Source organism: Grammomys surdaster, unplaced genomic scaffold, assembly GCF_004785775.1.
Source record: "Grammomys surdaster isolate TR1022 unplaced genomic scaffold, NIH_TR_1.0 126051, whole genome shotgun sequence".
NCBI classification, from domain to species: domain Eukaryota; kingdom Metazoa; phylum Chordata; class Mammalia; order Rodentia; family Muridae; genus Grammomys; species Grammomys surdaster.
In genome coordinates, this window is record NW_021620862.1 from 3902981 (window position 1) to 3915559 (window position 12579).

General features: G+C 41.6%; 1 protein-coding gene across 1 annotated transcript in view; it reads left to right on the plus strand.

Annotated features, from left to right (window-relative positions):
* Positions 1-3433: 3433 nt before the first annotated feature.
* Positions 3434-12579, plus strand: part of Desi2 (desumoylating isopeptidase 2) — a 43684-nt gene continuing 34538 nt past the window's right edge. Inside the window, exon 1 of the mRNA XM_028755247.1 lies at positions 3434-3877. Within this exon, the coding sequence (XP_028611080.1) occupies positions 3836-3877 (42 nt within the window). The 5' untranslated portion in view covers positions 3434-3835. The remainder of the gene's footprint in view (positions 3878-12579) is intronic.

Here is a 12579-nt window from a genome sequence, read left to right on the forward strand (position 1 = left end):
TTCCAAATCAGATAAAACAAGAAATAGAACTGGCTATTACAGTCAAACGTTTGAGATGTTTTGTCAACAATTTAACATTATCCATATTACTAAAATCCATTTTAATCAAGAACTAGATATTAAGAAACAGATATTGTAAAACTTTAAAACAATATCTTCATAAAATAAAAAAGGGGAGCTATATCCCCATACACCACTAATTTATTTAAATCATGTTCTTTTATTTTAAAATTTCAAAATTTGGAAGCCAAGGAACTGAGTGTCTATGGCATCCTACAACTTGGCATACTTATGCCTAGGTGAAATGGAAGGATCCACTTACAGGCATATGCCATGACCCAGATCAGGTATTTAATATGGGGAAGAGGGAATGTTTGTGTTTCTTCTGCAGGATGCTGAAGGAGCATGCTAGCTGCCAGAATGATTGGTGAGACATGCTGATGCTGGGACCAAGAATGATGCTGACCTGTGTGCTTGCTGATTGCCCTGACAATGGTCACTGGGAAGCTGTATTGGACATATGTTCCTGACCCACTTTTGCTTGCCTATATCCCAGATTGGACAAGCTGCCTTGGTTCAAGCTTTTAGACCTTGTGGGACAGAGAATCAAAAAGAGAAGTTATAATGACTCTTCTACTTCCTTTAATGTGACCATTTATTCTGACTCATTCATGGACTGGCTTAGAAATCAATCCAATATTGGAAATGACAGTCTTCATTTGGAAGGCTGGTTCTGGACATTTTCAGAGACATGTCTGGAAGTTAGCAGCACCTCTCTATGAAGTCACACTGGCTATAGATAACATTGGGACAGGATCTGGACTGACAACAAGTGTTAGTGCTTGTGTTAAAGCTCCTAATCTTTTATTAATTGGTCATGTTAAAATTACTTTTATCTCTTCTACTGTATTCAATGTAAGTTGTATTGATTGTATACTTTCTAATTGTGTTAGTATGTTGAAATCTGGCATGTCGGTTATGGTGGTCTATCAACCAGCTTTTGTTTTATTGCCAGTTAGTATTTCAGAACCTTGGTATTCTGAAAAAGGTTTACAAGTATTGGAAGAAGTGAGTCATGCTTTAAGCAGAAGCAAGAGAGTAGTGGACTTGATTATTGTTGGTATAGCAGCTTTGATTACATTGATAGCCAGTACCACTGCTTCCACAATTGCTTTGACACAGGAAGTTAAGACAGCTATGTTTGTTAATCATCTAGCAAAAAATGTTACTAATATTCTGAGTATTCAAGAGAATTTAGATAGACATTTGGAACAACGGATTGATGCTCTTTATGTTACTGTTCATATTATTGGAGAGAAGGTTCAGGGCCATGCCAAATACCAATAGATTTGTGTTACTGCTAAAATTTACAATGACCGCCACTATAATTGGGAAAAAGTTCAGAGACACTTGCAGGGTATTTGGCATAATTCTAACACCTCTTTGGATGTTTTAGCCTTGCACACTGAGATTGTGAATTTAAAGAATGTTGCTCCAATGAGCTTTGATCTAGCAGATACTGCTGATAAAATTATTCATGGCCTGATGTCAGTGTTTCCATCTTGGTCAAGCTTCAAGAATGGCATATATAGCTTGATCATGCTAGCCCTTTTTGTCCTGGGAATACTTTTATTCCTGCTCGCCATGTTAAAGCTTTAACCACATCAACATGCTGGCAGCCAAAGTGCATGGCTTGAAACTAAGAATGGACCCCCAAAATTAACAGGCTGCCAAGCCAATGACGGACAACCTTCTGAAGCGCCTTACCAAGCTAAGACAGAAGTGCATTGCTTTTGATAATGCATATTCAATGACCGCTAAGGGGGGCGTTGCTGTCAAAATGACTGAAGACAGGCTCAGTCTTGTTAAATAATATAAAGGGGGGAGATGTGGAGAGCCTTTGGGGCTGATTGGCAGGAATCTGACATTGGCCAAGGACAAGGAATTGGGCTTTAGACAAGAATCTGACTTTGGGCCATGACAAGGAAGTAAGTTCAGGCAGGAGTCTATTTTTAGGCTAAAACAGAAGTAAATTCAGTCAGGAATCCTAGTCTTAGGCTAAAATAAAGAGGTAAGCCTCAGGCATGAATATGATTGTGGGCTAGGACAGGGAAGTAGGCTCAGATACTTGGTCATCTTGATGAGCCCTTAGAACCAGCGATGAGAGTGATCACGGGGTGATCTCTGGACTCTGTATATTGCCTTGTTTGTTCGTTCCTTGACTGTTTGTTTCTATTATAATGGTTCCTCAAACCTAGAACTGACCTAAATACTTGCATGTAATTAAAAGGGTTTAAAAGAAAAGTTGAATTAAACGAACCTGCCTTCAGCCTCAGAACTGGCTGGGGTCATGCTGCAATTTTGTCTAACCGTCTCTTTTCTTTTAATCCTCACTCCTGTGCTGGAGAACCTGTTGGCTGACTGAGCGGGCTTGGTCATGTGACCCATAAACCTTTTCTTCCCTAAGCTGCTTTTGGTCAGAGCATCTGTTATCACAGCAACAGAAAGGCTGTCCAACAAGTCTCTAGGCTTTAAACTCTTGTTAAATATTTATTTTTGTCAGTTTAATGGTTGTGGCTCCATTTCATTTATAAAAATGCCTACTCAACACCCCTAAAAAGCACTTAAAATATAAAATGACTTAATAATAATTCAATTTCCCTTTCTAACCTGCTTCTCTAAATGTTTGATATATTATAAATAGCATACAATCTACCCAAATATGTCAAAAATCTAGAAGCTGTTTTTGAAACCACCCCAACTCTCCCAACAAATTTAATGTCCAAACCTGTTCATAAAACGCTGGTCACTAGACTCCCAAGATCAGGAAGAAACCAAGCCTCCTGTTCAGTTGCTGAATTCCTCAGTCTACCATATTACATGGCATACTGCAGGAACACAAAAAATATTTGTTGAATGGGTACACAAACGCTGAGTCCTAGGACTGAGCTAATCTATGCGTTGTTACACTCTTCCCACGTGCACAGGATACTCTCACGAAATGTGAATTCCATTTTGAGGGCTAGCTGAGAGTTTGTTACATCCTACTTTTACAACGGTAACCTTCCTCCCTTTATTTCCTCACTCCTATATTTGAAAAAAAAAAGCAGAAGGGCTTTGGAAAACTTAGTCATCACTTCACATTGCATTGGATTCACATCTCACGCTACAAACACCAGAAACAGCACTGAAAGCTAGAAGGCAAACGGTTACTCCATTTGCCAAGGACGAACAGCGAAGGTTCCCTGGACAAACCCTTAGCACAGCATCCTGGGAACTGTAGTCTCCCAGGGAGACGTGATGGCCAACAATATCCTGGTGCGTGCTGGGATATGTAGTCAGACTGCTTAGACACCCAATAGGAATCGGAGAGTCGCGCGTTGCACTCTGGGAATCTTAGTCTTTTTGCGACCTCGAACCACCAGGGTGAAGAGGCATACAACCTGTCGCCATTTTAGGTCTCGAGGTGCAGCGCCTGAGAGAGTCAGTGCGCAGGCGGGCTCGGCCCTGGCTCTGGGCGGGCCCCGCCTCCAGGGTGCCTGAAGCCCGCCCCTCGCCCAGGCTCCGCCTTCCCACACGTGTCTGCGGCCGAGGGGAGGCGCCTGAGCCGGAGCGGGCTCTGGAGCGATCGGGCCCCGTCCTCATACAGGTTTCTGACAGCCGCTCCTGGGAGCGGTCCTGGCTGCCGGATGCTTCCGTCCCGACTGCGGCGGGCCGGGCTGGACGCTTAGTGCCCGGCTCGAGCCCTGCCTGAGGCGCCCGCGGGGGTGGCAGTGGCCTCCGCCCCGCGGAGACCGAGCGGCTGAAGGACGAGGCGGCGGCCGTGGGGAGGAGGATGGGGGCTAACCAGTTAGTGGTGCTCAACGTCTATGACATGGTGAGTGCGGGCCCTGGCGGCCCGCGCCAGCCGGCCCCCTGAGGGTCTGGGACCCCGGCCCGGTGCTTCCTGCCTCGCGCCCCCGCCTCCAGCTTAGTTCTCAGGGGTGGGGGGAGGGGACACTCGCACAGTCTTCTAATCCCGAGACTGGCCGGCGCGCCTCCTGGAGGTGTGCAGTCAGTCCGAGTGAGGACTTGGGCTTGAGCCTCCTCCCAGCCCTCAGCTTCCCTGGCAGTGGGCCCGACCCCTCAGTGGTGCTCTCTCCGCGAAGCTTCCGTCGCCAAGCGACCTCCCCGCCACCACCTAGTCTCTAAGCTGCCTAGCTCCCCTCTGCCCTGCTCCTGCTGGCCCTTGCCTGTCTCCTAAAGCTCAAGTCTTCCAACAACTCCCAAGCCCCTCAAATCTAGAAAGTCACGGTTGCGATGCGGATGCTAGCGTCTCCCCAAAGGTAAACAGGAGCCAACACACCCTCACCTCCAGGGCAGCCTCATTAAAATGAATGAAGCTAAAAATTATCTAGAAAATAGCGCCGTTGAATTATTTAGAGATCACAGAGGTGATCCTAGATTCCAGAGACCACTTTCCAGGTGATGCAACAGGTGGATGACATGACCACTAGAGAGGGAAGGGAAGCCTTGTTTATTGTGTCATCTAACTTTGAAGAACTGCACACACACAGGCTAGGGTTCAAAGACTGGGTCCCCTGGGGTTGCAATTGCAATAATACCCCTAGAAGAAGCGCCGACTCCAGAATGATCGCCCCTGGGAGTTAATGTTGGGGTTTGTTCCCTTGCTTTTGGTTACTTAAGTTTTGTTTTGTAAAGTATAACCTTCCCCTGAAACGCCTGAAATTTCTTGGATATGCGTTGACACATGAAAATTCTCCGGCCTTATTTCTGTTGGCTTAAAAATACTTAGCAGAAATTCAACAGTAAAAAGTCTGGTTCTTATTTATAGCTCTAAGCTCTTTATGTATTGTTTGTAAATTTTTAAATGAACGGGGAGCTATTGATAGGAATTCCTCATGCCATATGTAGAAATTAATGTTGACAGGGCATATGGCCTCTCTGTAACTAGAAGTGAAGTTTCTCTTCCAGGAGGTTCTAGTGTAAGTCTGGAGATGAGACGTAGATTAACAGACTAGGAAACGTGAATCATGAAGAGAAAAGTTGAATATCTGGGGCAAGAGATTCTAGAAAAGCATGTGTATTGTATGACTAACAGCCTACATTACTGGTTAAGAAATTACTCTCTGACTTTAAACTTTTTGTGTTCCATGGGAATCCTTTTTTAAGACTTAATATTGCCCCCTTTTTTGTTGTTGTGTTGTTGTTGTTGTTTTGAGCACGGTTTCTCTGTGTAGTTCTAGCTATCCTGGAATTATCTTTGTAGACCAGGCTGGCCTCAAACTCACAGAGATCCACCTGACTCTGCCTCCACTAGGATTAAAGGCCTGTGTCACCACTGTCAGCTTAATATTACACTTGTATTATTTCACTGCCTCTTGCCTATCAGACTTTGGATTTTTTTTTTTAACTGATGAAGACTATTATAAGCCAGGATATGTTTTACTCTGGAGAATATGTATTGAGATGTCATCTATATTTTTAATCAATTAGGATTATGCAATGACCAGTGGCTATAGTTTCAGAACCCAAAAGAAATCTGTAAATTAGGTTTTGCTTTTTAGATTAAATTGAATATGCATTCTGTGAATCGGAAAAACCGTTACTAATTTCGAGGTTGTAAGGGGTAAGGCTGGTGTTCAAAACGAATGTTTTTTAGGGGGAAACAGTTTTGAATGATGTTAAAGTATGAAGTAATCAAAGAACTTATTCTTCCTGTCACTCTAGTAGATACAGAGAAAGCAGACAGGAAAAGGGTAAGTGACCTTCCTGGGTGACTAAAAGCAGGACCTAGAATTTCTAGATGACAGTCTTGATTCAGTATTGTCTCTATTGAATAATCCCCTTAATTATTTCTTACATATTGCTTTATTTCATCAATAGGAAGAGAAGCATTTGAATAAAACTTTATTTAAGAGACCCTTGTATGTTCTTTTAAAGGCTTTTGGTCTATGAATGCTTTTTTTTTTTTTTTGGTTTTTCGAGACAGGGTTTTTCTCTGTGTAGCCCTGGCTGTCCTGGAACTCACTCTGTAGACCAGGCTGGCCTCAGAAATCCGCCTGCCTCTGCCTCCCGAGTGCTGGGATTAAAGGCATGCACCACCACTGCTTTTGATAGCCATTACTCTACTCAGCATCTCAAACCAAAAGCTTAGAAGAAAACCTAAGTAGTTATTATAAACCCTTCACAGTCAGTTACCTGGCCTGGTCCAACTCTTAGTTTTGGTTGATCAGTTTAAAAGTAACAGAACTTGACAATCAGCAGCTTATATTGGAAAGACACTGTCTTAAATTCAGAGATTAAGAAGAGATAGTTTAGCAGCTCAGTCATGTCATTAAGATTTTTGCAACCTCCTACTCTTCTCTGCTCAGCTTGCTGCCATTTGTCTTTGATTTGTGTCCTTAGAGTTGCAGAATTACTGCCATAGCACTAAATTTAGTGTCATCATATAACAAGATGTGGAAGTTAGATGTACTGGGGATGGGGACAGAGATACCTGTACCTCTATTCTAACAGAAAGAATCTTTCCTTCCAGAGATTGTTCGAAATTGGCTCCCATGTATCTAACTCTGCTGTACCAGAATAAGTACATCACTGGCTTTTCTAGCCTCTGTAGGTAACTTTATCCATCACACATCTGACTTTCTGAATTGTGTGTGTCCATGAGCACATGTGGAGAGGTTGAACAGCCTCAGGTGTTGTTCCTCAGATGCGTGCTCGTGTTCTCTCTCTCTCTCTCTCTTTTTAAGATGAAGTTTCTAGCTGGCCCAGAACTCACCAGTAGGCTAAATTGGCTGGCTTGTGAGCCCCATGAATTCATTTGTCTCTACCTGTCCTGTGTTTATATTAAAATACTATCATGCTTGAGGCTGGAGAGATGGCTTAGTGATTAAGAGCACTGGCCACTCTTCCAGAATGACCTGGGTTCAATTCCCAGCACCCACATAGCAGCTTACAACTGTACCTCCAGTTCCAGGGGATCCAGTACTCTCACAAAGACATCCGTGCAGGTAAAACACCAGTGCACATAAAAATAAATATTTATAAAAAAAATCCAAATACTGTCATGCTTGGTTTTGAGGGGAGCGTGGTAAGATAGTTTTTTATTATGTAGCACACCAGCCTGGCCTAGAACTCACAGAGAATTTCCTGCTTCTGCATCCTGAGTCCTAGATTAAAGGTGTGTGCCTCCATGCCCACCAGCTGTTGTTTAAACATAGATTCTGGAGAGTGAACTCAGATCTGTATGCTTGCCACGCAAGCACTTTACCAACAGAGCCACCCTGCTATACCCAACTTTTTGAATATTTAATAATTTTCAAGTTAGATTTGTTTTTCTTTATTCTTGTTTTACCTGCAAGTATGTACTTAGTTATTGTTTGGTTTCTCCATTGTGTAGTTGATTGGTTGCCTTTGAGACAGAATCTGATGTTGACCAAGCTTGTCCTGAATTCCTGATCTTCATTCTTTAAGTATACCTTTTAAAAGCTCATCTCGCCTGGCAGTGGTGGCGCACGCCTTTAATCCCAGCACTCGGGAGGCAGAGGCAGGCGGATTTCTGAGTTCGAGGCCAGCCTGGTCTACAGAGTGAGTTCCAGGACAGCCGGGGCTACACAGAGAAACCCTGTGAAAAGTAAAAAAAAAAAAAAGCTCATCTCACTAAACAGGGACCCATCCAGAAATTTCAGTCACTTCACTTTAGAAAGACTTAGTTGCATCTATAGTCTTCAGCCATATTATATATTCACAGATTTAGGGGATTAGGTTATAGTTATCTTTGGAAGTCATTTCACCTACCAAACTATCAATGAAAAATATAACCCCCAAATAGTCAGTGTTCCTCTTAGTAGTTCCTTGATTTTGCATAGAGTAACTGTTAGCCTAGTAACTAAATTTCTTTTTTTTTTTTTTTTTTGAGACAGGGTTTCTCTGTGTAGCCTTGGCTGTCCTGGAACTCACTCTGTAGACCAGGCTGGCCTCGAACTCAGAAATCGACCTGCCTGTGCCTCCCAAGTGCTGGGCTTAAAGGTGTGCGCCACCACCGCCCGCCGTAACTAAACCTCTTAAGAGGATCAGAGAACCTCTTCTTCATTCCAGTTCAGGCTCTCTCTTCTTTTAAAGTTGCATTTTTCACAGTAGTCTTCAATAGGCAGAGATGATGATGATAGTGATGGTGATGATCTTAATCAAGGATACCTTTCCTGTTAATGTCATTACAGAATGCAAGGTTTCTCTTTAAAGGCACTAGTCTCTAACAGTTGGAGCTGCTGTCTTCACATGTGCCTTTTCTACATCTTTATTATGTGTGTGTTGCATGATGGGTTACCATAAGGTCATACTATTGCAAACATTTGGAGGTAAGAGGACACTCATACCTTGTGCATTCATATCTCTCCTTTTGTTTTTACAAGAGTTATGGAACCAAACTAGATTTCCAGGTTTTTGTGGCAAGCATGTTTACGACATAGCCATCTCCCTGCCCCTTTTCTCCATTCTTAAACTCAGAATCCTTTCTTTGCCAAACATTACCTTTTTCATATTTTCCTGCTCTCTTCTGTACATCTTACTAAGAGCAGTAAACAGTAACTAGGCCACCGCCTTGGATGTTATGCTGTCTTGAAATTTACCTGCCAAACAACTTAGTAGTTCACTACTTTTGAGCCACCCTCACTTATATTTTCAGGACAGAGGCAGAGCGGAGTTAGGTTCAGGCTGTGATACAAATGACTTCTAGCCTGGATCTCAGCAGGGTCCTTGTTTCTTTCTGAAACAAAGGCTTGGGCTTCCCACTTCTCTTGGCATTTGTATTAGCTACTTTTCTGTTGCTATAATAAAACACTCTGATCAAAACAGCTTAGCAGGGGGTGTGGGATGGTATTGAGCTTATACTTCCATGTCAGAATCCATCATTGAAGGAAATCAGGGCAGAAATTGTGGAGGAACACTACTTACTGGCTCATTCTGTGGCTCCTGGGCAGCTAGCTACCTTTCTTATACAGCCCTGCCTAGGAATAGCACCACCCACATTGGGCTGGGCTCTCTTAACATCAATTAGCAATCAAGATAATGCTCTAGACGTACCCACAGGCCAATCTGATCAATGCAGGTTTTCAGTTGAGGTACCCTATTCCCAGGTAATTCTAGGTTGTATGTTAACTTAATAATGAAAACAAAGCAGCACAGTATCCTGCTTTTCTAAATTCCCATCAGAATGGTCTTTCCTCACTAAATTATGCTGTTACCATTCCAATACTGAATTTTTGCCAATATACAATTACTGATTTTAATTTCACTACCACATTGTTTTAATTCTTGCAGTTTCATGTTATATTTAGTATCTGACTAGACTACTTTCTCTTTACTATTACTTCAAAGTTTTCTTGGCTTTATTTTCTTTTCTAGAAGTGGCTTGGTTTTTGGTTTTTGCTTTTTGTTTTTAACTCTTAGAAAAGGAATCCTACAGATTTTTGTGTGTTTTAAAATATAATGTAAAATTTACCATCTTGCACATTTCTGTATAGTTAGTAATATTAAATATACTCACATCATTTTGCAACCATCCTGCAGAACATTTTTCATCTTGCAAAATAGAAAGTATCTGTTCTACTTCCTGCCCTGTAAATTTGAATGAGCACTTCATATATGTTTTTGCCTTTTTTTTTTTTTTTTACTCCTCAGCATAATCTCCTCAGTGTCTGTTCATATTATGCTATGTATGAGAATTTCCCCTTTTAAGACTGAATAGTATTCATTGTATTTATGTACCTGTACCACAGTTTGTTTCTCTAGTCATCTCTTGGTGGTTACTTCTACTTTTTGGCTACTATTAGTAATACTACAAAAACAGGTGGAGATAACTGATTCCTAGCTTTTAATTATTTTGAATATATGTTTGCTTCTTTTTTAATCATTCTTTTTCCTCTTTATTGATAAAAATCAAGATTTTTTTGCTTTAAAATTTTTATTCAGAAAATTCATACCAAAAAGTTTATATGTATAATATATATCAATATATAATATATATCAAAGTCACACAGATCTGCCTCCTGAGTGCTAGAATTAAAGGCATGTGCCACCATACTCAACCTTAATTCTTAATGTTAGTTTAACTTTTTAATTAATAATTTTTAGCTTGCCATAATCTGGAGTCATTTCAGAGCATCAACTAGGAATTAATTTTCTAGATTAAGTTGTCTTGTGGTCATGTCTGTGGAGGATTATCTTGTTTGTTGATTGATTTTGGAAGACATCAGTTGTAAGCGGCATCATTCCCTGTTCAAATGGTCCTTAACTATGTAAGATAAAGCTAGGTGAGAGCAAGCAAATATCCATTTGTTTCTCTTTCTGCTCTTGACTGTACATGTGCTTGAATGTGTGCCTTGAATTCCTTCCAGTGATGAACAGTAACCTGGAGTGTCAGCTACATAAACCCTTTTCTTCACTAAATGGCTTCATGTCACGATATTTGCCACAGCAACAGAAATGAAAGCAGACCATCCTCACCTAAAATGTTAGAAATAGTCTGTATGTTATGTTTGTTCCCAAGTAGAGTAGTACTTGCTTCAAGAGGCTCATGGAATAATCCATACTTCTATATTAACTTGGCAATAAGCTAACTGAAGAAGTTTGTAAAAAAAAAAAATGAAATTTTAAATGTAATAGCATTTCTATAATTTGAGGAGGGAGATAGTTGATAGACATAGGATGTGAGTTTTCCTATCAAGAGCTAACATTTTTTTAAAAAAAGATTTATTTTATGTATGAGGACACTGTCGCTGTCTTCACACACACCAGAAGAGTGCATTGGATCCCATTACAGATGATTGTGAGCCACCATGTGGTTGCTGGGAATTGAACTCAGGAACTCTGGAAGAGCAGCCAGTGCTCTTAACCACTGAGCCATCTCTCCAGCCCAAGAGCTAATATTTTTAAGGGGTTTTGTTTACCAGCCATTATAAGGAGAAAGGAAGCCATATGATACCTCTTATGTTAAATTAAAGCAAATAACAAAAGAAAGGAACTTCTTTTTTACAAAAAAAAAAAAAAAGTAACAAAAGGGAAGGAAAGAGAAAGAAGAAAAACTTGCCCAGAATGTAGTGGTAGGGCACAGATGTACTTAAACATACTCTCAGCCAGCACATTTTCTTCCTATAAAGCTCGGGGGTTGGGGGTGGGGGGTGGAGGGGTGTGGATTACAGCGGTTCTCAACCTTCCTAATGCTGCAACCCTTTAATACAGTTCCTCATGTTGTGGTGACACCAACTGTAAAATTATTTTGTTGCTATTTCATAGCTGTATTTTGCTACTATTATGGATGTGACTGGTTGGGGGTCACAACCCACAGGTTGAGAACCACCGACTTAGCACATTTAACCTGCATGTATAAGATACTGGATTCCATCCACTGCACTGCAAAAAGGAAAGGACTGTGTTTCTCTGTTTGTCCTACTCCTCTCTCACTTCTCTGAACTTCAGTTTCCTCAGTGCACTCTGTAAGTCACAGATGAACAGGAACCCCACCCCCACCCCCAAAAAAAGACAATCACATATCCTAAACTGGTTTTCTGTGGTGGTTAATTTTGTCAGCTTGTCTGGGCCATGGTAGCAGTCTGCATTGCTGCCCTAGGTCCTGGATTTGTTGGTCCCCACAGTCTTATGAGTTTGTTCCTTAAAATAATCATTCCCATTTGCCCATCGTATGAGGTTAGATTCCACAGTCTTCCATTAGTCACTCTCTGCCACACTTGTAGCTGCTCTAATTCAAACAACTATCCACTCCACTCCTCAGCAGCTGAATGTGGCTAGAGAAAAACACATAACCACTCTGACCGATCTCACTTAGAAATTGTTGGCGCATCTACCAAGAGGGCCCTTTAATGCTATCTGGCAGTGTTTGTTTCTTCCTCTGGTCAGTCAGCTTTCCTAGTCTCCAAGACAGCTATAGTATTTCATACCTCTTTCAGGAACTCCTTATCCTCAGCTTGCTTTCTGAGATGACCTCACCGCTTATTTCACTGAAAGGTGGATTTTAAAAAATGGGGTGTTCTCTTTCCACCACCACCAGCCTATAACTACTCCTTTCCACCCGTTGCATGGAGTGAACAGACTGCCTATGTCTCTGCTGTGGTCAAGCAAACTTCCTACCTTGTTTTAGAGCCACCTCTCTTTTAGCCTCCCAACTCTCTCAGAGTAGTTACCACTCTCCAATTGCATCATTCCAGTTAACAGATATATGTGCTAAAATGTTTTCAGTGCAGAGCCACTTAAACTGAGAAAAATTTACCATTACCTTTATTTACCATCCACTGCATTATACCTTTATCTCAAGATGGAGATTTGTCCTTTTTAAAAAAGATTTAATTAATTTTTTAAGTGTGTGTGTCTGTCTGTCTGTCTGTGTGTCTGTGTGGTGTGAGTGTGCCTGTGTCTGTCTCTGTGTGTCTGTGTGTCTGTGTGGTGTGAGTGTGTGTATGTCTATCTGTCTGTCTCTGTGTGGTGTGTCTGTCTGTGTGTCTGTGTGGTGTGAGTGTGTGTCTGTCTGTGTGTCTGTGTGGTGTGAGTGTGTGTCTGTCTGTG